Genomic DNA, 25,930 nt, shown 5'->3' with positions numbered 1-25,930 from the left:
TTCTGATTTCCACGTATCTGTGTTGTAGAACACATTAATCTTTTTATAGCTGCTATCACACAGATTAACCTAATAAAATATGGATGAGAGTGGATGTAACACATACTGAAGCATCTCTCAGAGCATCTCAGTCCTCCTTTACCTGCTCCTATCTGCTGCCTCAGCTCCTTATTGAGAAAGAACGCGTTCACGAGAGAGAGAGAGAGAGAGAGAGAGAGAGAGAGAGAGAGAGAGAGAGAGAGAGTAATGAGGGAGAGAGAGGGGGTGTGTGAAAGGAAAATGATGCTGAATCCTGGTTGGCTGGGGAGCAGAGGCTGACTCAGTGGATCAGGATGAACAGCATGTGACAGATGCAATTCTCATCCCAGTCCTCGCTATCAGACCAGGGGCTTGTTTGCCATTGGCCCCATTCATTGGACCGGTAACGCACGGCATGCTATAACACCATGCTTCCCTTCGCCAGACCTAGCGGAGCTCTCTCACTAGCGCATATCACTTGCAAACTGAGCAGGAGACTCTGCCCAGACACACTTCATCTCAGCACAGAGAGCTGAGACTCAGAGAGAGGAAACAACAAGCAAGCAGCTCTATCTTACCATCCGTTGCTCTTGCACAGAAGAGGAGAGATTGGGATAACGCATTGCTGGAGGCTACTAGAAGAAACAAAGCCACGTGAGATAGAGCCCCAAATTGACTGTAACAGACTGGGAAAAATTATACTCACCAGTATATGAGGATCCAAGAGGATGAGGTAACATGCTTGCTCTATTCCTGACTAACGGAAAGTGAGTCTTTCTTCTGAGACTGAGACATAAGCAAAGTAAGCAAACAAAAGAAAAGGCTTGTTGGGTGGACTTGTTTAGCTCTCTGTTGGACTCCGTGCATGGAAGCTTGGAAGTTTCGGGTCCCCCATGGCGTGTTACTACATTGTCATCAGCTCCACTCACCTCAGCAATGGACACTTTAGAAACATCAAGGGAGTTTTCCGAGGCCCCCTCTGCAAAAATGGCAACAAAAACTTGGTAAATATCTCCCTTTTGAATGTGTATTTCGTAATGTGCTTTGGAATGTTTGAAATGTTTCCATCCGTGTTTTGAAGCCTGTAATCTTACAGCAAAAGGCCTTTGGAAACTTTTTAGTACTATGATAACACTACATTCGTACACATATCGCATGTTACTACAATTCATAATATAGTAAACAATCTGTAGTTATAAGACAATTATAACATAAGTAATTACGCATTAGTTAAATTATTATTAAGACTCAATACATGTGTAATTACAAGGAAAATATGGAAATTAGGAAAACCAATGTTAAATTCGACCAGGGACTTCTAATCCCTGGTCAGTATTGTGACCTGAAAAAGTATGTTGCAAAGGGTGAAATAAATTAATGTGTGCTTCCTGTATATTAGAAGAGTTGCAGATGGAGAAAGTAAATGTGAGTCCAACCAGTGCCCATAACTAAATTCCAAACAGATGGATAGGGATAAAATTAATCTGTACACACAATCAAGACCTGGGATTTAGTCTGACTGCCCTAAAATAATCCTCATGTTTCTGCAATCACAAAACTGCATCTATTTCCACACAAACTCTCCTACAAACCCACTTTATCTAGGGCACCACAAAAGGAACTTTTAAAACAAAATCAGGATTAGTAAAGTATATATTTTGAAGAATTTTGTAATTTTTTTTATTTTGTTGGCAAGTTAAGCACAATTATATATACAAAGTAGTATGATGAATGATGCAGCCGTACAGAGTCATATAATTTAAGCGCTTATTTGATGAAAGGAAGCATCTTTCAAAGCTTTTAAATGTAGAAGGGAAATTTCATACTCTCTTTCACTGCCCGCCCTATCAAGCCTGCTCTTGTCATCTTTGTCAGTTGGGGAAACAGAGCTTTCTTGACAGCAGCCTCCTCTAAAAAGAATAAAAAATGATTGGAGATGAAATATTGAAGCTCTTGGCTTGGGATCAAGCGCCAATGCTGCTCATCTGCCTCCCGCCTCCAGCTGAAAGGCTAATGCTGAGGGAACGTTTGGGTGACATAACTGTGAATGCAGCAACAGATTGTTTCTCGAGCATAGAAGAAAAGTAGAATGAGTTTTTCGGTGCACGTCATCTGCTCAATCGCAACGCAGTTATCAGATTCGGCACATCTCCCACTCCATCACTAAGAGAACCTTATGTCATTGATTGTAGAATTAAGGAGGAGCACCGTGTGCATGCGTGCTTCACGGCCACCACTCTGTAACACAGTAAGTTTCACTCATTACTCTCTCTGCTGCATAGAGCAGCTGTAAATTATACACTCATGCACACAAAAGCATGTACACTGAGTTGTATGGGAATTAAATGCTGGGTTAGAAAGCTGTGCTTATCCCAGTGCTGGTGCGGTGCCATCTGGCTTGCTCTCCTGGTGCAGTGATATTTTAGTCCAGAAGAAAAGCTTTGTGCTGTAGAACATTTGTTCAGCGAGGCTCAGACGGAGAGAAAAGGAGAGGAGAGACGCTTGTATAATAGTGGGCTAATAACGGTACAACTTGAGAGTGTGAGTGCTCCCATATAGACACTCTCATGCAACAGTACTTTTACTCTGTGAAATAGAGAGCCACTCAGTGAAATACATCCTGTAATTAGAGATACTTGCTCTCGTTATCTCTCAGATAACTCCACGCATCAGAGGGTTGGTTTAAAGAGTTCACCTGTTGATGATGTTGGGAGAGAGTGAGGAAAAAAAAAATTGAAAAAGACATGACAATTTGAGGGTAAAGGTGATCTTTGTTGACCCATGATAAAGTCTTTACCAATGTTCTACTTTAACCCATTGTTTAACTGTTAGGGAAATTAACAATGTCAAGGGAAACCACTGCATGGCGTTTAAAAGTCTGAATCCACTTTGAAAATATTGTTTTAAATTAAATCCTAGAAATATAAATAAATAAACAGTTTTAAGATTTTGCAACAAAATGTTATGACATTAAACGATGGAGAAGTTGTGGGGCACTATTCAAATTGACATTGACCATGTTAAGTCCTTTTGTATAAAAAGTCTGATTTTATGGCTACCTTTAAAGCACACAGTATGCGTTTTGGAACATTCTCATATTCTGCTGGAATAACATGGATCATCAGGTTTTGCAAAATCTGCAAAATTTGCAAAAGTCTATGCCAGCTCGAGTGCATGTGTTCATTAAAGCAAAAAGGGGGGTATAGCAAATGTGCATACCTTTTAAAATTCATGTTAATTTTTCAATACCACTTTTCACTCAAATTGTTATGCTGATAATCTAATTTGTATAATAACACAGTGTATTAAATTAGATTAGACAAAGAAGGTTTGACTGGACACTATTTTATCTTTTAGATTAAGGCTAATGAATGATGAGTAAGTTGAAACAGATGCGTGTATGAAACAGAGCGTGTTCAAAACTATTTAAAAGTAAACACTGTGTGAATTATATATATATATATATATATATATATATATATATATATATATATATATATATATATATATATATATATATATATATATATACACACTCACCTAAAGGATTATTAGGAACACCTGTTCAATTTCTCATTAATGCAATTATCTAATCAACCAATCACATGGCAGTTGCTTCAATGCATTTATGGGTGTGGTCCTGGTCAAGACAATTCCTGAACTCCAAACTGAATGTCAGAATGGGAAAGAAAGGTGATTTAAGCAATTTTGAGTGTGGCATGGTTGTTGTTGCCAAACGGGCCGGTCTGAGTATTTCACAATCTGCTCAGTTACTGGGATTTTCATGCACAACCATTTCTAGGGTTTACAAAGAATGGTGTGAAAAGGGAAAAACATCCAGTATGCGGCAGTCCTGTGGGCGAAAATGATGCTAGAGGTCAGAGGAGAATGGGCCGACTGATTCAAGCTGATAGAAGAGCAACTTTGCCTGAAATAACCACTCGTTACAACCGAGGTATGCAGCAAAGCATTTGTGAAGCCACAACATGCACAACCTTGAGGCGGATGGGCTACAACAGCAGAAGACCCCACCGGGTACCACTCATCTCCACTACAAATAGGAAAAAGAGGCTACAATTTGCAAGAGCTCACCAAAATTGGACAGTTGAAGACTGGAAAAAGGTTGCCTGGTCTGATGAGTCTCGATTTCTGTTGAGACATTCAGATGGTAGAGTCAGAATTTGGCGTAAACAGAATGAGAACATGGATCCATCATGCCTTGTTACCACTGTGCAGGCAGGTGGTGGTGTAATGGTGTGGGGGATGTTTTCTTGGCACACTTTAGGCCCCTTAGTGCCAATTGGGCATCGTTTAAATGCCACGGCCTACCTGAGCATTGTTTCTGACCATGTCCATCCCTTTATGGCCACCATGTACCCATCCTCTGATGGCTACTTCCAGCAGGATAATGCACCATGTCACAAAGCTCGAATCATTTCAAATTGGTTTCTTGAACATGACAATGAGTTCACTGTACTAAAATGGCCCCCACAGTCACCAGATCTCAACCCAATAGAGCATCTTTGGGATGTGGTGGAACGGGAGCTTTGTGCCCTGGATGTGCATCCCACAAATCTCCATCAACTGCAAGATGCTATCCTATCAATATGGGCCAACATTTCTAAAGAATGCTTTCAGCACCTTGTTGAATTAATGCCACGTAGAATTAAGGCAGTTCTGAAGGAGAAAGGGGGTCAAACACAGTATTGGTATGGTGTTCCTAATAATCCTTTAGGTGAGTGTATATATATATATATATATATAATTACAATTTATATCAAACTTAAAAAAGTATATTTTTTAAAATATAATTTGTAGTTTTGATGATACGTTTTTGATGACACTGTTCGCCTTACGACAAATAAACAGAAATTTGATTTTCACTCATATGTTGCCTCATACTGTCATTATTACTATCAGTCTTGTTTATTGTTTTGTTCATGTGAGATGAGGCTTTAAAAAATTCTGTCCTACTGTACTAAATGTAATGAATACCTGCTTGGAACTGAGCCATGTCAGGGGACTCAAGTTATAAAGTCAGACACTGAGTGAGCACCAGTGCCTGTGTGGAATTTTCCCCCTTGCATTAGCCTCCATGAATATGCATATCAACAGGGTTATTTCAATGCTTGTATCGATTTCCCCACAGTTGTTGCTAAGTCAGCCTATCTCCCCACTGAGCTGTGATGTGAGCATCCATTTCTACTCAGTGATGCCACTTTCAGATGCAATTGTGCTCTGTGAAAGGTTCTTTCACTAAATATATATGGCCTCATTGCCTCTATTGGCAGATGCATGGCCAGGGCTGTAGCTAGGGAATTCTGGGCCCCCTGAAAAATATTGATCTGTGCTCCCACCAACCATATCCACTACCTCATGAATAGATGATAATGATATATATATATATATATATATATATATATATATATATATATATATATATATACTGATTCAAATAATGCAGATATTTTTTTGATAATAACAGAAATATAAAAAGAAATCTTTTGTGAACAGTGAAAATTGCTCTAAAAAGCTAAAAAAACAAAACAAACAGGCATTCTTATAACATTAACATCTGGCCTCTTTTTGCACAAGAGCTTGAAAATGACATACCAAAGTAAAACTCTTCCAGTTCTTGAACACAAGAAGGTTTACAAACACAATTGTGGGTAAAATGTATCATTTTAGTATAAAAAAAATGTGTTATTCAAATATTTTTAACAGTGACCGCAAATATTATTTATGAAATGCTTTTTTATTTTTAAATATACAATACTATCAAAAACATATCTGATACAAAGCCACATGTCTGATGAAGGTCTGACACAATTTTGAAGTCAATATGACCAAAAATCTTTCTTCCATAATAATATAGGTAAGTGTACTTCCAAAAAGGCCACTTGGAGCCGTGCCAATAGACCACTAGTAGTAACTACGTAAACCAAATGTTGAAAGTGGTTCAAAATACACAATTTGTTTATATTTCAATGTAAAAAATACCCCACAAATCAAAATATTCATGAATATATATTTTTGTTTTATTATTTGGGAATATACTATAATGCATTCCATATATACAGTATTCATGCATTTTATAAAAAAAATGTGAAAAGAAGTGAAATCTTGCAATGGAAATAAACTTTTACTTTCAATAAAGATGCTTCTGTTAATTTTTTCCCTATACAAATGTAAATTGACTTTTTTCAGAGCTTTTGCTCTGCCGTTCAGCCAGGGCCTTTAGCCACTGCCTCAAGCCGGGGAGCCTCACTCTCCCCGACTTCGATCACAGTCAGCGAAGCCTGGAGCACACCTTCTCGCAATGCATATTGAACAAAAAGCAGTGGAAAAAAATTACATTTAAAACAAAAAATGCCCCTGGATGAGCAGTTGAACAGGAGGTTTGAGTGAAAAAATGCTGGAGGTGCGGTTCCTCCAGGCCCTTGGTCATGGTGACTGAAGCTGAGGAGGGTGGCGCCTTTCAGCTTGAGGCAGAGTCTAAAGGCCCTGGGTGAACAGTAAAGACACATCAGTGAAAAAATGACTAAATCAGTTCATTGGGAGCACATGTGCTCCTGGATCTAACTCAAGGTGAGCTAAGCCGGGGAGGGTGGCTCATATCGCCTTGAATGACACGTCCAAGTCCCCTGGGTGTGCAGTTGAACAAATGGTTTGAGTGAAAAAATGCAGTCGGGAAAATGTGTTCTTAATACCCTCAGTGATGGAGACTGAAGCCACGGAGGGTGGATCAGATTGCGGGTCCAAATGCCAAGTTCTTCATGTTCAACGGTAACACGCTATAACTGCACACCGTGCGTAAAAGCGCAAACACAAACAAACACAGTCCTCGGTTTTACACTCTGATCCTTCGAATGCCATCAGGGATATATACAACCCTTATATCATTGTTTTCGTCTTTTATTGGCTACATGAGACATCAGTCAAAAATGATCTAGCTTTTCATTGGTCGGTTTTATCCAGAGACAAACATGGATTACGTAAATCTTTACATCACTCGTGTCGACTATCCTGTTTGGCTATTTTGAGTGACTACCCAATCACAATTGCACAGAAAATTTGAGGGAGGGCTCATTTTGTTCATAAAACCCTCACAAATATCATGTTTGGGTGTTTTGCAACTGAAAAAATATACCGTGTGCAAGATTTTGCAGAGAATGGACATGAATGATAACATGTTGAATATGTAAACCATGAACAAAGACAGATTGATCAATATTTCTTCATATTTGTACATTTTTGGACTAAAATCTTTAATGGAGTTTATTTATTGGACTCTTGCAATGAAAAGCATACCGAAGTTTGGAGGATTGTGCTCATCGTTGTTTGGATGGAAGACAATAAAGGTCAGAACTTCCGGTATCATTTGTCGTATTTTGATTTTCGCTCTTGACACGTTTAATAAAAATTTTTTGTTGTAACTTTGTGATTGTCAAAATCACTTCAAAATATAAAATCTTCAGACCAAGATCTTTCAATTGATATATTGGATGTCAATACTAGTTTACAATTTCACAGTTTAAACATGCATTAAACATAAATTAAATGTATTAAATGTACATTTTTGAACCACCCATCGTTAAGAGGTTAACAAATACCTTTATTATCAAATTGCTAGACAAAATGTTTAACATTCCCAAATTTGTCTACAAGCATGGAATAATAAAAGCTTTTCAATGCAATATGAGTGCCATGGTTATTTAGCTTTGAACCTCTGACCATAGAGCACCCCACTTTTTCTGCGAATATTGCTATTTTTCTTATTGTTGAATGGCAAAAATTATAATACAAATTATTTATGCATATGTTTTACATGCTTTTACATCCATAACAAGGCTACCTCATTACACCCGGGCTGAACCAAATTGCAGTCATAATGATGTCCAACTCTAGACAGTACTGTATTCATTTGTACTTGTTATATGACAGCTGATCATCAACAATCCTAAAAATTATTCACGTTAATATCAAAATTCAGTATTACAGTAAAATTTCGATACCAGTAGTAATAGCCTATGTTATTGTATACACTATTTTATTTAACATTTAAAGGCTTATATACATATTACTTCAACACATTGGCATTTAGCCTTCAATAATTTCTTAAGTTAACATTGTTTTTAAGTTCTCAAGCAATTACTCAAGATAAACAGCAATTAATAAAATAAGAACTGAGAAACAAATACATGCAACAGAATAAAAAGTTCTTCACATTTTTTCAGGTGACTAACAGCAGTATCAAGTATTCCAGTAAATTCAAGTGAATTATATTGTAATACTTATAGCTACTTAAGTTATTCTGCCAAGAGCAGAGAGTATATTTACTTTTCTATCGGGAAGACATGCAGGCTTGAGTGAAGTTTGAGATGCCATTTATTTGATAGATGTAAAACGGGAGGTGATGTCTCTCTCTTTGGCGTAGGCCCCGTCCGGCAGTCCGAGGGAGTTGTACCCGGAACCGTCATGTCCTGCCGGAGATAGGAGGCAGGGGCGAGGAGCCTACCCCCCTGCAGGACAGGGCTCAACTGGTGGTGGTGGGGAGGTGGAGGTTGCTGTGTTAGCACACCGAAACAGCAATGTGATAGATTGTGAGCGGACTTATAAAGCAATGGCTTACGTGCGATTGGCTAGGAGTTATCCAGCTAATGATGTGATGATGTACACCTGCTGGTCTTCCCGCTAGAACTACGCTCCACTTCCATTTCTAGACAATATTGTTGTCTTAGTAAAAACATATCAGACAGTGGCAGGTCTGTAATGCTGCATTAAGACTGCAAAGCCTAATGTTTTGACACACATCTGTTTTTTATAGAAACAGACTCTGTTTACATTTATACTTCAATACAGGGATTTTGACCTGTGATAGAATTATGTATTTGCTCTGAAATGGTGTAAAATTTTGAAAACATTTTTATTTATTTATTTTTTTAATCAGAGGAACCATAATTTTATTCAAAAAGCCATTGTAGTTAAGCAGATACTATATATTTTTAAAGGCAATTAATACAAATCTATTTAAAAATAATGACGGCATGTTCCCCACAGCTTTTACTAAAGGAAAAATTATATTTAATAAATACTTGTGATATTTTATATCACATAGTAGCTTAATAAAAAGCATTATTTTCCATGTATTAAAAATAAAAAAGTGAATGAACAAGATGTGCAAAAACTACTTCACTTGTTTTAGGACCCAGTTGAATATTGCATAATACAACATTTTTACTGTGGGACCCAGTCATGTTTATTATATAAATATAATATTGAATTATCATTTTTATTTTGAGGATTTGATTTGTTTTATATACAAGTCATATATTTTCTGTCCTATTTACTTCACTTTCACCTAGAGCTTTTATTTTGACACTGAATGTGCTATGCGCATTTGACAGCTTAAATTGTTCCGCATCTAGTGAAACGCAGTCATCTCCTTTTGTGTTAAACTGTGCTGACATGGGATTTTTGGTGCCATTGCCATGCAATCTCTGATTTGACCATTTGACTCCACTGAGCATGGTCCTGTGGCCTGCAATCTCCATGCCACCTTCCAAAGCACATCGTTTTCCATGCACTGTCCGTGAAGCCCTAATCACCATTGCCTCTGTGTGCAGAGTTGAGGCAGCAACAGACTCAAGCCTAGCCTAATCACACACACAGAGAAAAAGAATGAGACCAAACAGAGGGAGGAGAGGGAGAAAAAAAGGGCAAAATGTTATTATGTTCCTCTTACCCTTTGTCTTTTCTTGCTGGGAAAGCACAACGTGTATGTGTGTGTGCGTGCGGATGTGCTGCTCTGAATTCCTTCCTAATTGAGAATTACAGCAGAAATCCAGCTCTAGCAGTGACCAGAGCTATGCTGCCGGGTAATTAATGTAGTGGCGCAGGCGATTAGCCTCTGCAACCTTTCATTGCATTTTACCATCCAGGTGTTAAGGGGAGAATCAAGCGTTTAGCTATCACACCATGCAGCATGCATTATTTACAGATGGGGAGAACCCAGGGCCTGTCATCACCACTGTATGCAGACAGATGTAGTTAACTTTACGTGTGCCTGAGACGAATGTGTGGCATGCACACACACTCAAACTTAACTGATTAAAATTCACTCTATTCATGGCCTTCTGTTACTCATAAACGCCATGTTCATTTAAATACCTTGAATATGGCGTTTTGCTTCTAGGACTGCATCAATTTCATTTCACAGTGCTGTTAACTTTATAACAATGGAATCATTCTCTCCAAACCCTGCAGTCACAGTGTTTGTTTCTGTAGAAATGTGTGTGTGTGTGTGTGTGTTTGGAGGTATTCAATGTGACAAATCAAATCTCTTGCCCTGGTTGTGTTGTTCTCCTCCTCTTTGTACTAAAAAGGCACAGTGCAGATTTCAGGGAATTTATGGAAGTGCTAATCCCATGTTCTTTCCTGATGGTGAACCTATTTTCACACTGATTCCCAGAAAATACCCCATTGAATAAACTGTGTATTTAGAAGGCACAAAGGCACAACAGGTTTTCACTGAAAGCTCGCTTCTGAGGTATAATAACACAATTACACAGTAGCATGGCAGCTTTACCCTTTCTCATTCCTGTATCTGGCTCACCTGATGTTCGGAGATGAAACGTTTGCTGCGATCCTACTCTGTCAACCCATTGTTTTCTTCTTACCCTCATAAATATTTAAGCCAAACTGGCCAAGAAACAGAGGGTCTATAATTTACCTGCTGTTTCGATGTAGAAAAACATCTGAACTCAATGAGACCGATCTCCTGCATTGAACTGCCCGTCTCCGTATAATCATTGAACTTTGACAGCAATTTTCTACGCATTGGGAAGCTTTTGTACTTGTAGCAGTGGAATAAATACCGTCCCAGCCCTGGCCTTGCACAAATGAAGGGCAATGTAGATCTGCTTCTACCTCCTGAGAGATGATTCTTTCCATACTGTGGCCTGTGACAAATCCACTCTGACCCCGAAAGACTGCGACACTTAACACTCTCCAAAGGGGCCACTATGCTTTAGTGTTTATGCTAAATAATATAGAGGCAGAGTGAAATACATGGTGCAGTAAACGCATTAGGTAGAGGAAAGTACAGGTAAAGCATTGGAGAGAGAGCGTTGTGGTTGTGCAGTCACCGCAATATGAGGGTTGAGAGCCTTTTAATGTTCCCATTCCTTTGAGTGTTATTATAGTGCAGAGCTTCCCAGCTGCCTTGCCTCAATTGATTGGATGCTTGATAGAAGTGAAGCACTTCTTTCTCTTCTAACCCCCCAAAAATGTTTTCACAGACTGAGCAAACATGTAAACACTGAGTAAAGCAGCGCCAGGTCCTCAGCTCATTAAGCTTTACTGCTTCCCAACTCCCGCTTTACCTGAGCTTTTATTTTTTTTCTCAGCAGCGAGTGCGGGGAGAGGAAGACTGTCAAGGTGTGTTTGAGCACAGATGTAGATACAGGGAGAGAGGTGCAGAGAGAAATTGTGAGGAGCCCTTAAGGTGAACACAGTATTTCTGATGAGCTCTAAACAACTAAAAGGAAAACTTTTGCCTTACTTATTCACTCTTATGTCGGTCATACTACTCATGTGCTATATCCAAATTCTTCTGAAGCCATAAAATGAAATAGTATTGTGTGACAAAAACAACTTATTTTAAGGCATTATTCACTGATAGCATTCCCCTCGCCGAAGCCCTGAAATAGACTACAAAAGTCACATGGACATGTCATATCAAACGGCATTGGTTCTCATTTGTCTCGTAAAGCTGGCATCACAATAGCAGACTTAGAACAACTCGTTTTGTCCGAAGGTGTTACATAACTCGCTCTATTCAGTTGGAGGTCTGACACACTTGCCGATACAAAGTGGTGAAGGGGTGACACACATATAAACTCATCGCAACTCGCTCTCTCTGTCACTTGGTGCTTGCTGAAAAAGCAACAATAGTACTGCATGAGCATAAACAATTGTAAAAGAGTGATTTAGAAGGCATTCATGGAGTAACATACCTCATGAAAGTCTGTGATTGCATATTTATCCCCTCGAGGTTTGCCCTTGAATGTGTATGTCCATAAGCAGCTTTCAGTGAGTAAATCAATTTTGTCAATAAAAACAGAATGTTGTCCATCCTCTCTGATTTCATGTCATTTTTGTAGGGAAAAGACTGCTTAGTAACAGAATCACTAATCCCTGGATTACTGTAAAAGTTAAACAATGGGCAAGGAGGAGGTGGGAACCAGCTGAACAGTAAAAATTAACTTTAATGACATAAATTAACTTAAAACAACATAAAACGTAAGGACACAGACACACATGCAATGCGGCCATGTGCATTTCTCTCCCTCGAACCGGCGTCTCCAGCAGCCCCTTATCTTGCTCTCTCGCTGATCAGCTGATTCAGTGCCAGCCGTGCTCCATCACGGCCTGGCCTCGCCCTTCTCCTCGTCACAATTACAATCAGCGTTTGTAATAATATGCAGTTAAGTTTGATTACAGATGAAAAAGTTTAGATCAGCTTAACGTCTTGTCAGTTTTTCGGTCAAAGAAGAAGCTCATTGGTCACTTGAGGAGAACAAAAGGATCTGCCCCGACGACGGATTGATTGGATCAGTCATAGTGGATCTTTTTTCCATTGCTGGAACCATTACCTCAGCAGGGATTGCCGACAATGAAGTGATTATCAACCTCCCACTGGCAGACAGTAATGCGCATTACAGTCTCCCTCCGCCTGCCCGGCGATTATGTTAATGAGCTCACTCCTGAAAATCACATCAAAAATCGGCTTAACCACATCTTAAAACATCATGCAGACTGATTACACTGTAAATTAGTCTACAGGAGGTCGAAAGTTCTGCTGTCAGTCAGTGCTTACTGAAAATTTTAACCAGTGCCCTATATATCTTAAACCTAACCATCAGTGGAGTACACATCGATAATATAACATCCCAAATTGCGCTCACCATTGTTGATGTAAACAAGACTACTATCTTGTTTCCACAGGACCAGAACCTGTGTCTCAGAAGTATCAGTAGCACCACAGGGAAAGGAGAATATGTTATTAAATTGTTGCAAAAATGTCTGATGGGGGAGGGCAATTGTCAGTAATGCAAAATGGGGTAGATTTCAGGCAGCATGTTCATTTCCCGTGTGATCATATGGCATCATGAATTAAAACCTGCACTATAGTTGCAATATTTCATTTGACAGCTGCAGCAGAGAGGAATGAACTGCAACAATTGAATCAGTGAACAAAGACTTTTATTCAGCACACAAAGCCTTCATATGGCTCCAGAGAAGCTTGGAAAATAGCATGTGAGTAGTATGGACCATTTTATCATGGCAGTCATTATGGACTGTTGTTGTATGGAAAACAGCTGAAGATAGTTTAAAATTCACCTTTTTTGATTCACGAGAAATAAATAAAAATATTTTTATATTATTTTGTGTAGTTTTCCAGTTAAAATATTTACACACCATTAAAAAAAGATACATTTACTTAAGAATAAAAACTGCATGATATATAAATACTTTTCAGAGAATATATCTTTAATAAAGTATTTTTTTGGTTTGTTTTTGTATTGAGAATGTTGTATGTGAAAATCCCAGGCGATCAGCAGTTACAGAAATACTCAAACCAGCCGTCTGACACCAACAATCATGCCACAGTCGAAATCACAGAGATTTTTTCCTCTCCACCAGAGAGACCAGAGCTTGAAGTCTCTATTTGCTGTTGTTAATTATTCAAGTGTCGTCACCTTCATCTCTGGGCAAAATGGAGTCAGGCTGGGGCGGAGGCGCCTGTGCAGTCTCCTGCCAGCCGCCTCTTAATCTGCAATCAGTTAGATCCAGGAGGCGGAGTCAGGGTCAGACACTAGCACTTGCATTTGATATCGGAATGATTTGTGTTCAAGTGTTTAAAATGAAATAGATAAATCATAACCAACTAATCACTATACAAATTCAAAGCCATGCCTGCATTCCAGAGGTTACAATTAAAAATCACCTTCCAGTTTGTGTCCATATGCATTCATTGAACTAGAGTCTGTGTGTGCAAATTTGAGTGTGTATTCATGTCTTGTGTTTTCCCATTTTGCATGTGTTTATTTGTACAGGTCAATGTGTTTACGTTCCAAACACACTTCAAATCTTTGCCAGGGTTTGCTTGTAGACTTAACTCTGCACGTGATTAGTTTCTATGATCAGAATGTGAACTAATTGACAGAGTGTTTAGAGAGTCTGATATGTGTTTAGAGAGGTGAGGTTCACATCATGAAATGCTACCTGACATTTCAGCCCTGGCCTCTCCAAAGCAAATTCACAGTGTGGCATTTGGGCGGTGTTATTATTTTCTTCAGGCTTCCATGTTTGTATAACTATAGCAATGTTCAAAAAGGTATTGAAACAGCTGATGAAATGTCTAGATTTTATTGTTTGGCTTTTAGATGTATTTTAAAGTAGACATTTTTGGATAGATAAAATGCCTTTTTACCTAAAAATATATCTTTATTGCTGATTATTATTAATTAATTGGTTATATTCAAATCTAAAATGTTCATATAAAATCATGGGTACTTTTGGAGACTCACCATTTTGTTACTGCTTATAATTTACGTATATTATGTTTCTTTCCATTTAAATGTACATATATTGCACATACAGGATTATGCATGATAATGGCTCCCTAAATTTCATAGTACCGATATAAATTTTTTTATATTGTTTCGATATTAGAGTGAAATTATGTGCAAATTGAAACAAACAAATTGAAATACAGCTTATTGAGAATACTGTGTCTACCTAAAATAAAACCCTTAAATATCTTTTTAAGATCTGATGACATGAACTTTGCAAACTTGCAAATCCAATGACTAGAACTACCTAAGAAGCACTCATTAGGCCTCATTCATGAAACACAATCAGAATAACATTTTGTGTAATTTAGGTAAGAATGGTTTACAAATTATTTCCACAGGCACTTTGCTTTTGAAGTTTTTAACATTACTTTGTTTCCCAGTGGACTGGTGAAAGGAGTGTACCCTGATTACCTGGAAAATCAGATTATAGACTGCGAATATTGGAAAGCTCTTGCCATTTTTGGGTGCATCAGATGGTTGTTTTCATTGAAAAAAAATGTAAATCTAATTTTCTTTTTTTTTTTTTTTACTTGTTTGCACTCAGACCTACGTATGTTAAAATTCAATTATGTTAAATAATATATTACATTTACCTGAGGTTTTTATAGTTTCCCATACCATCTCTATGATTACATCTCATTCAGAGAAGGCTATGATCTGGACTTTAGAAAGGAGAAAACCACCAGCCTTTCATGTGGTAGCCATGGCGATAATTGACATTTAAATCCCCATTCCAAAGCTGCAATAAATACTCAAGCAAATTACAAAGTGATCCTCGTTAAGGTTTGGAGCAGATTCCTTGGGATTCAAACGTTGTTGTTGCCTGTCATGTGTTTAAAGCCATGGTGGTTCACTTCATATATATCACACATGCACGTTATTACAGCAATTTCATGCTGTTCTGCCCCTGAGCCCTGGTGCAAGGCTGCTTGTCTTGCAGTAGGCACGGTGAGATGAAAGTTTAACAAACAAATGTACACACAGAGCCAAATAAAATGAGTGATGTGACAAGGTGTCAGGCATAAACTCTTTTGCCTCCGGAATCTGAGCACTTTTGTTGGCATCATATGTATAGGCCCTTTTTTATGACAACAGGCTGAGTGAGTGACAGTCAAAGGGAGAACGTTTTAATATGTGCATATCTAAAAGTACAGAGGCACACATTACATCAGGCAAGGAAAGATTTCTCTGATTTGGGCCAATGAAAATCCAACAAAGACTCAGTACTGCATGATCTTGCACAATCTTCCAGGGTTCCCTGCTAGTCCCTAACCAATGTACAGCATGCATGTGCAATCCCATAATCCCCTCTTCCCCCTGCCATACAGGGCAGTCCCCATAGTAGCCTCTGAATGACCTCTCTAATCTCTCCTCTCTACAGTCACAAGTGATCAACAACATTTGCGTACACAGACAAATGTATCTGTCTGTGTAAAAACACAACTTCCGGAATGACTATTTGCACCCAGGTGTAAATAGCACCTGCCACACAGTGCAGCTATTTGCCCCCCAATCTAGTAGATATATAAAAAATGTAAAGCAAATTGCATTATAAGTGCTGCTGCTGTGGTGTGGTGCATAACGCTGGTGCAATTGTGCCTTTTTGTGCAGGTGACCCGGGTTCGAATCTGCCTTTGTCCACCTCATTTTCCCATTCTGTTTCCTATCTCCACTCCTAATATTTTATTAGTACAACTTATCATAATAAATCAAAATAAATATAAATGTATTTTTACTATAGTAATATTGCAGTAACCATATTTTTTGGGGTGGGGGGTGTGGACCATATTTTTGAGGCAATTAACTATGGTGTTACTACAGTAGTATGGTGTTAATATAGTAATCATGATTAATTTTGTGGTTACTATGATTTTACTACAAAACATGGAGATACTTCATTTTTGTAAAGGAGGGTTAGGTTTAGGGGTAGGGGTTGGCATGGTGTGTCTGTGGGAAAAACACTGCACGGGGTGCAAATAGCATCTACCTTTATTTGCAACAGGGTGCAAATTGCGTCTGCCGAAACATATTATGATTAAAAAAAGAAAAGAAAATCTGGACAACATTTTACAATATTGTTCTGTTTATTATAACTTTAGTTACTGTATTGGGTTTAATAAACTAACAATGAACAATGATTTTGTGTAGAATTTATTATTTGTAGTTAATGTTAATCTACATATAGTATATTGGTCACGTTAGTTTAAAATGCATGAGTTAATCTTAACTTATACTTTGAAAGTAAAAAAATAAATAAAAATAAATATACACCTGTAAGCATATGTAGAAATTAACATTAAACATTAAAGACAAATACCTGTTATACAAATGTTGTTCATTGTTAGTTCATGTTAAATATTGTGTTAAATAATATTAACACAAATAATCTGTTTATAAAGTATTACCAAAATCTGTAAATGAAAGAGTATGTTAAAATCCAGTTATAATGTATGATAATGAGCTTTTTGTCTGACTAATTTACATTTAACATTCTCTGCAAGGTCATTTTAAGGTTGCGTGATATATGTGCATTCTCAGGGTTCAAAGGTCAAACTTCACTCAAACAAGACATTTACTGTATTTCCAGTAAATTGATCTATCTAGTTATCTGTGAAATTCCAGCCAAAGGAAAGATGATTGGTTAATGGAGTGTATGAGGTGTGGTCAGACAATATAGCAACTTAAATTATCAACAATGAGAAGTGGCAAATCTGGACTTGCCAAAGCAAAACTACAATTTACTGCACTATGCACTTTAAAGAAACTGACCCTAATCCCTTTGCTTTCAAGGGACTTCATTGAATGACATGCATTCAGCTCACACATTTGTTCCTTAATATTGTTAAAAATGTCCATAATTTATTGGTATCCAGTCAAATTGTATTCTAACAAAAATATCTGTCAGTTCATTAGTTAGTTAATGTAATCTTGTATAGAAGAGGTAAACATATTTGGCTTGCTGTCCATATACTGGAGGGCTCGGAGCTCGAGACTCGACTCGAGTCTTTATCATCCCCCGGACTTTACTTATTTTACTTTACTTACTTTACTTATCATTTATAATATAAATGATGAATCTAGAGAACAGGTGGAGTTGGGGTGGAGGAGGGATGTCAGGAGAATTTTCATGGGAAGCATGTAAGCAGCGGTACTCCTATATTTCCTTATGTACTCCTCCTACTCATAGGGCCGTGAATTGTCAGATTAAAATAACATGCTCCTCCTGAACCTCTGATAATTAACTCCATTTGCTGACTAGGTGATGACCCCTGGATGTTACTCATGATCTCACTGTCTCTAAACGTTTCCTAAGCATGCAGAGTACTCTTCTTTTAGACAATGCTATCAATACCCTCCATTCCTATATCAGAGGAAGGATTTAAATCAAAAGATAGATGCATCTCAGAGCTGAGAAGTAAGATTGAGGAGCTGCATTTGTGAGTGAAACGGAAACTGTGCCAGCAGAGACTGATGGCAACAACAAACCCTTGCATATTTCAGCTCTGACCATTAATTCTGCCTCACACTTAGGTAATGTAAACAGCACATCTGACTGACAAACGTATGTCTTAAAAGAGCCTGCCTGACATATTAGAGTGAAAGGCTTATTTATTTTATGAAACACACACAAATAGTTCTTACTTTAGCTTTACACGAAGAGTTCTAAAGATTACATAGAGCTTCAATCGCTCTAAACCTGCTGGTGATTTGTAAGGCTAGTTCTGCTGTTCCTTCATTAAAATTCTCCCATAGAAAAAGCATTGATTTTTTTTTTTGTCTGGCAACCCAGCAGATCCTCAAAATTTATCTTCCTCTGGCCTCTCATTTAATCTCTGCTTGAAACAACAGCAGTAGTAATGGCAGTAGAAGAATCCCGGGGAATGTGCATGGTCAGCGTGGAGAGAGATAGAGTTGGTGCTGGCTGTGTAAATTAAAACAGCACAGCTCAAAGAGACAGCTTTATGGAGCAGTGTGTGTATGTGTGTTTTCTTTGTGTTTACTATACATGTTTGTTTGTCGATTTCTGTGTGTGTGGTGATAACTTCAGAATTTCACTTGTCGTCTTTATTTAATTTTTTCCACATGTGTGAAAACATTATCTCCTTTATAGTTTTCCAGCATCGCCCAATTCCATCTTCAGACTGACAATGTTTCTGTATCTATAGCTTTACCTTAAAGGAATAGTTCACACAAAAAGTAAAATTCTGTTACCATTTACTCAAACTAATTTTGTTCAAAACCTATATGACTTGCTTTCTTCAATGGAATGCAAAAGGAGATATTAGGCAGAATGATAGCTTAAGTCACCATTCACTTTCATTGTATGGAAAAATTAAGCTATGAAATACTATTCTGTCTAACATCTTCATTTATGTTCCATTGAAGAAAGACAGTCACACAGGTTTGGAACAACATGAGAGTAAATGAGGGCAGATATTTTATTTTTGGGTGCACTATTCCTACATATTCAAAAATGATTTAAGATCTATTCTTTGGTTCCTGCAATTCTCAATTTCCAGATTATGATTTCAGAGATTGCCTAACCGCAGCTATGTTTTTGAAACAGCAGACCACCTTGAGATTGCTATACATGTTGGGATACATTTAATACATTGTTTTATTTTCCTTGCACTCTGTGCTACAGTGTTTATCGGTGTTGTTGTTGAATGTGGCTCTGCTCAAAGGCTCCGGTGTGCTTGTGGGGTAGTGGACTAAAATTACATGACGAGGAAGGATGGAGAGAGGTGTGCTAGGACTCAGGGGAGGATTCGGGTTCAGCTCAGGGTCTGGGCAAGTGCCAGGATTTGGCTTATGTTCTCGCAGTATCAGCAGAGTTCAGGCAAGGTATCTAGAGATTTAAATTGCAGGGATGGCTGTCATTCATCCCCAATATCCTACCCATTATATCGCATGGCAATCAAATCACAGTTCTGTGAGGCTTCTGGACACACAGCTTTGGAGTAGAGGTTGACCAATATTGGATTTTACCGATATCGCTAACTAAGGTGTTGAATGAAAAACTTTAACTGATTAGTCGGCCAATTAATCTCATTAACAAGGCATTTCCGTCCACAGAACTGCTGCTCTCTGGATGTTTTTTGGTTTTTGGCACCATTCTGAGAAAACTATACAGACTCAGATCGGCAGTTACAAAAATACTCAAACCAGCCCGTCTGGCACCAAGAATCATGCCAGCGTCACTGAGATCAAAATTTTTCCCCATTCTGATGGTTGATTTGAAAATAAACTGAAACTCCTGACCCGTATCTGCATGATTTTATGCATTGCTCCATACAATTGGCTTATTAAATAATAGTATGAATAGGTATGCATACAGGTGTTCCTAATAAATGTGCTCCATGAATGAATACACTATAAACAAACCTAACCTGACATACACAGTGGAAAAAAATATCTGTGAACAGTCATCATTGATTTTTTACAATAACCAAGAGATTCAAAAGCAACAATTGCCATTGATTAATTGACTAATCATATTATAATGATCAATTGTTTGACCTCTACTTGGAGGCCCTCCCACCCCCATCTCCCCAAATGGCTGACCACTTAAAGTATCTACTTTAAGTCACAAGGGATATTTGACAAAAATAAGAAAAAAAGAAAGCACACACTTTTGTAGTCTAACATTAGACAACTTAAAATAGTTGCCATGACCTGAGTGATCAGTTTGCACTGTATGCGCCAAGAGGCCTGGGGGTCCTTGTGGTCACCTCCACTTGGCAGTCTCAGGGCGAGCTGCCTGAGGCTTTAGTGACCCTTGACAGTTTAAGGCCCCAAGGCACTGGCCCCTGCCACATGTGTGCCACACTTCTGCGACACTGAAGAACTGTTTCCTATCAGGTCCACTCACATACACCTCATTAAAAGAAGACCTTCCACTGGTACTCTTGGGATGTTGACAAATTAACATTACTAATAGTATGATTGCTGTCATTATCTTCATAATAAGTAACTTTACAGTGGAGTTTTGTGTGTTTTATAAAGTCTTTGTTGGTGGATGTATCTTTGCTGGACTACCCATGCAGCTCACTTCCTTCTCCACCCTCTCCCCTCCTCTGTCAGAGCTACACCCACATATCAGGCCACTCTCTTCTTTAATGAAATTCATTAACCATTGCGTCTAAACAGTTTGAGGTAAAAGTAAGCTTTTAAATACATGACAGAGAGAACATTTGTTGGGATTCTACACTGCTTGCCAAAGACATGATTCTCCGTGCTGTAGTGGTCAACAATGGACCCTCGCAAGAGGAAAATAATGAAACAAAAGGAAACAGTTTTATCAATACTATTAAGCAAACAATTTGGAAATTGTAAGCTTTTAGGGGAGTTTCACCTCTTCATTGCAGTCCAAAGTTGAACCTTTGGGATTGTGTTCTTCTTTGTGTTGTCCATTGTGCTTACAGTATACATTGCTTTTGTAAATGTTGTCTTGTTTGCCTGAACACAATGCTCCTGTGGTCTTTGCTTTAAATGGCACAATGACTACAGCTGTCATCACAAAGTGGGATCCTCGCTTGTTTGCCTCAAAAATAACCTGAATACAAGTTTCTGCAGTTCCTGGAGATTTGCAATCTTTCAGTATCTTGCCGTGTGGTCTGTACAAGGCCTTTGATTGCCCAGATTTATCTCTGGTTCAGGGGCATTTAAGGGCCCTATCTGTGAGGTTCAGATAGCATCTCCTCTCCGCGGTAGAGGTGTATCTGCAGTGTACATTTAAAAGCCCGATATCTTGGCATTGAATAATTAATGTGTGGTCAGTGTTTTGCTAGCACTTACAGCCATCCCCTGTAAAAGCTGATTTGATTTGCTGCTCTGGATTGCCCCAATCAGAGGCTCAGGGAGCCAATCACACACCGACTCTGACATATGTGATGTAGAGCTAATGTTAGAACCATTTCTGAGAGCTGCCACCGGCTGGCATGGGGCCAGTGAAAGCTTGGTTATTGTGTCGGGCTGAGTGCGCTCATCGCTAATTCAATTCGTCTTTGAAGAGCAGTAGTAATAAACAGAGGCATTGAGGCTATGAACTGACTTAAAACACACAGACATAAAAATAGAGCTGGGGAAAATAAAGGGGCCTGTTGAACAGGTTGTGGAATTATGAGACTGTGCTGTCCTGAATTTTAAAATACACCTAGATCCAAACTGGTTGAAACTTTGTCTGAATGAAAACAAGTAAAGTTAATAAAAAATCAAAGCTTTATTTAAAGGTGCAGTATGTAACAATTTTCATGTAATATTCACCTTTTTTTTTGCCAATGTGTGAACGGCTTGTAACGCAGCTTAAAAAATTAGCCCTTCCTGTACTTCCTAGGTTGCTTATTAAAGCCTGTAGACTGATTTTCATGTGAAGGTAGCGGGTCAGTTTTACCAGGAAAATCGAAACATTTTGACATTCTGCATGCTACCGAGAGCCTTGCCTTAGTACTTCTCTTCCGCTATTCAACAGCAACAACAAACTGCAACACTAGGTAACATTATCTTGGAGATGGAATCCAGCAAACGTCCGGCTTCCAGCACAACACCGACTCTTACACAAACTCTAAGTAAGCCAAAAAAAAAACATGAATCTACTGAATCCCATCTGGACGTGATCGTGGTTGAGTGAAAACTAGAGTGAACATCGGCAGGGCATTTGATTACTGGAGGGACATTCGTTCGGTTTTGGGGATCAAAACCGACCCTGAATTGACGTTCTTCTCATTGGACAGGTAAGTACATAACTGCAAAGCATGTGAAATATAGTGCCATAAGGATTGATCTGTGTAATTATTGCTAACTTGATCTTGCCTGCTAACGCTGACGAATTGCAGTGTATCGTGCTTCGTAACTTTCAAATAATTTCAATGATCTTCCCTTTATACTAAATGTCAGGTATACAGGATAAATGTAAGCAAATACGCTGATTTCTTGATCGTAGTACAGTATACGACATACAAAACATACAATAGTGCAACATAACAGTGCAGTGCAACAGTAAACTGTCTGGTATATTTCGGTAGTATGTAGCTGTATATGTGTATCAGTATGCTATGTTAGCTGATAAGTAGTTTTAGTTTTGTCTCAAAGTTTGTAGTAAAACATTCATAACTGTGTAATTTTAATTATGCTACCTTATCTGTCAGCATGATGCTGGTGAATCACGTTCAGTCACTTTGTATGTTACTTCATTGTTTTGGCCAGTGCTCGCTCGCTCGCATCCCTATGGAGTGTGTGCACGAGCGTGAGCAAGAGCAACATGTAGCTAGCTGCAGTTCAATTAATGGCCACAGGTGTCATTCATAACAAGGGTTTCTGAATCTTACATACTGCACCTTTAACTCTAAATATGTTTGCATTATGCATCCAATTTTGGCATTCCAGGAATTCCACAATACACGTAGTTGACTTTCATGTGAAATAACATTTTCACACTCAGTTTGCTATTTTAATATTAAAAGGGAGTGTTTTAAAGTTTATTCTGCCTTTTGTGCTCCACCGAAGAATAAACTATTCCTTTAAAGTGTTGTAGGCCTATAGTAGATTACAAATTGTATGATCGACTTGCTGCCCTTTACCTTTGTTCATTTTATATTTTTTATTTTTCAAAACAAAATATTGCCCTCAAATGGCTTTTCTGTCAATATTCTTCTTTTTATACGATAAGATCACACCCTGTGCTAGACAGGAGCTCAGAGACAATTCTCCCCCTGCTGATCCCAGACAGATATATGCCAGAGCTGTGGTCTCCAACTTAATGACTTTCTCCTCTCTGATGTCATAGGCTAATCAAAGCTTTCAAGTTCCATCAAATCGGGACTATCGGATCTGTTCCTGATGCTCTGCAGACTCCAGTCGTGAACCCAACTCAGCCAGAGCCACGCACGCAGCTACTTAATGCAGAATGTGTTTGTACTGTACCTGACATTAATTTGATCTATTATTGATCAAAGCGCTTATTACTGTTGATTTTGGGTCTTGTGACATTTACAACAGCAGTTATTTTTCTCTGCAGAAATTGGTGACATTAGTGCTCTCATTTTAGAAGGAAAGACACTTTAGCTGATGGCTGATTAAGAAGTATTCTGAATAACAAACTTATGGCGTACTGAAGTTGGCTAAAAATAGCTAAGTTGGGTTTGTCAAAAGAACCATACAAAACACCAGCATACCAAAGCATTTAATAGCTGAAATGTGCATGTTAATTTTCTTTTTCCTATACCATCTTAATATGCAGAGACAACTATAAATTAGCCATTTGTATGTTGATTTCCCTGAAAATTGTAAACACTGTGGCAGTCTGCAGTTCTATTTGGTGAAACTATTACACTTAAATTACACTTCAGTTTTAGCAATATTTGGATGAACATTTAAATATTTATTTAGGAGGTCAGCAGATATCCACACAGGATCAGAAATCTATTCTTCTCTTGGAGCTCTTCTTGTTTGTTGCCCACATCTTGATCAGACATGGAGGTGAATGGAAAAAATACAGAGTGCAATATCTGCAACCGTTGTTCAGCTAGTGTCAGCTGAAGGTCTGATATGGAAGAGAAATGGCTTTCCCAAGATCCAGCAAGGAGTCTGCAACCTATCAATTCACTCCTTTCATTTCACATCCACTGTCCTGTATCTAAATAATGTCTATTATACACTTCCTATTACTTGAGGAGGGAAACTGATTAACTGATTAATTTGGACTGGTAAGAGGTAGAAGCCTGTGAACACACTTGGGAATCACCAAACAAGTGTGAATAATTTGGAGACGGCTAGAAGAAGTGACAGCGTTCAGTTCAAAAGACAAATGACGGTGTAAGAGGAAGAGGAGGCTACAATGTGTATTGATTTCTTTTGTGATGGAAATTAATTTAGTCACAACTAGCAACAGATTGGCATACTGTCTCAGTGTGGCCTAGCTTTCCATTAAAAATCACCTTGCATGCCCTTCCGTCCATTGGTCATCTTTAATCCTGTCACCTTTTCAGCACTCTCGTGTCAGGTCTTAGACATCCGAAGGAAGTCAAGCCCTATGCTCTTGCTTCATCTAGATACATCCTATTCATTTACTTATTCTTTTCTCATTCCTTTATTAATGAGGATAAAAAAAATTTAAATGTGACCCTCTGTCAACTCAACGAGGGATGACAGATTTATATAGGCTTAACCATGCAGGGCGGTACAGCGCAGCTCCAGAAGGCAGGAGACACCCTCAGCGTGTGGCCCAGTCGTGGTGGTTTATCATCTCATTTCAGCTGCATATCAGCATGCCCCACTGTGCATGAAGGAGGCAATGGACACAAAGCGCTATTTTCAAAGTTTGACATCAAAAATGTATGGCACTTAAAAATCCTCAAGTAATTTCTGAAATCACAGGCATCATTTTATCAAAAGCCTGAAAAGGTGTTCAAAAGTGAAAAGAATCAATGATTTAATCTTTTGCACTACAGCATAGATAAAGTAGCAGTTAGAAGAGTGCTGGCCTCTTCCCTTGTTTTTTCTTTCTTCAGATGCTCTTCAAAAGTTGCATATTCTTGTCGAACAAGCTGTGGAGAGTTCACAGTACAGTGAATTAGAGTGCCTCTTTCTCACAGAAAAGGGATTTGGGGAACATCCCACACCTCTGTCACACACTAGCAGTCCTGGACAGATTAGATATGGTAACCCTACCAAAACTCGCTTTTATCCAATTATCTTTGTTGTTTTGCTGCTATCTGGGCCAACAACAGCAACTCTTTCCTCTCCCTTCTGTTACACCCATACATTGCTGTATCTTTGTAGTCTGTCTCTATAGTGGCAGGGCAGAGAGACTATGACCATATTAAATATGCTAGAGCTGAATCATTCACTCTGATCCTCTCACAAGACAGAAATACACTTCCTCTCTCTGCTTTTGCAACTCCATGTTCAGAATTCTTTTGATTGCTATCCTTTTTAGAATGACGGCGCTGGTAATGCAGTCCCTGCTGACTCGCAATGGAGGCAGAGTAGGTTAGTTACAAAGGCATTAGTATATTTTTGGTGTTCAGTCCCCCAGCATTTAATCTTTTCTCACTCATGTGAATGTGCTCCATGCTGTTTGAGGCTTATAATGGATTCATTTCTCTTTTTTACTGCATTGGAGTATCTGTTGCATGGCTGTGTGTGTGTGGGTCGCTTCATGAGCTGTGTGAGTTTGCTTATATTTGTGGGCTTGCATTGGCATGCGTGTGTGTGTGTGTGTATGCATGTCCCTGTGTTTGGGTGTGGCTAGTCATTGTGCCTCTTCATCC

At 38.6% G+C, this 25,930-nt stretch overlaps 1 protein-coding gene across 1 annotated transcript in view; it reads left to right on the top strand.

Moving 5' to 3' along the window:
• The first annotated feature begins 384 nt into the window (after positions 1-384).
• The window catches only part of znf804a (zinc finger protein 804A), a 79,352-nt gene continuing 53,806 nt past the window's right edge, over positions 385-25,930 (top strand). The window contains exon 1 of the mRNA XM_052142087.1: positions 385-1,022. Coding sequence (XP_051998047.1) covers positions 912-1,022 — 111 coding nt within the window. The 5' untranslated portion in view covers positions 385-911. The remainder of the gene's footprint in view (positions 1,023-25,930) is intronic.

Source organism: Xyrauchen texanus, chromosome 14 (assembly GCF_025860055.1).
Source record: "Xyrauchen texanus isolate HMW12.3.18 chromosome 14, RBS_HiC_50CHRs, whole genome shotgun sequence".
NCBI lineage: Eukaryota > Metazoa > Chordata > Actinopteri > Cypriniformes > Catostomidae > Xyrauchen > Xyrauchen texanus.
The sequence above is the reverse complement of the archived record's forward strand: the minus strand, read 5'-3'. Positions and strand labels throughout refer to the sequence as shown.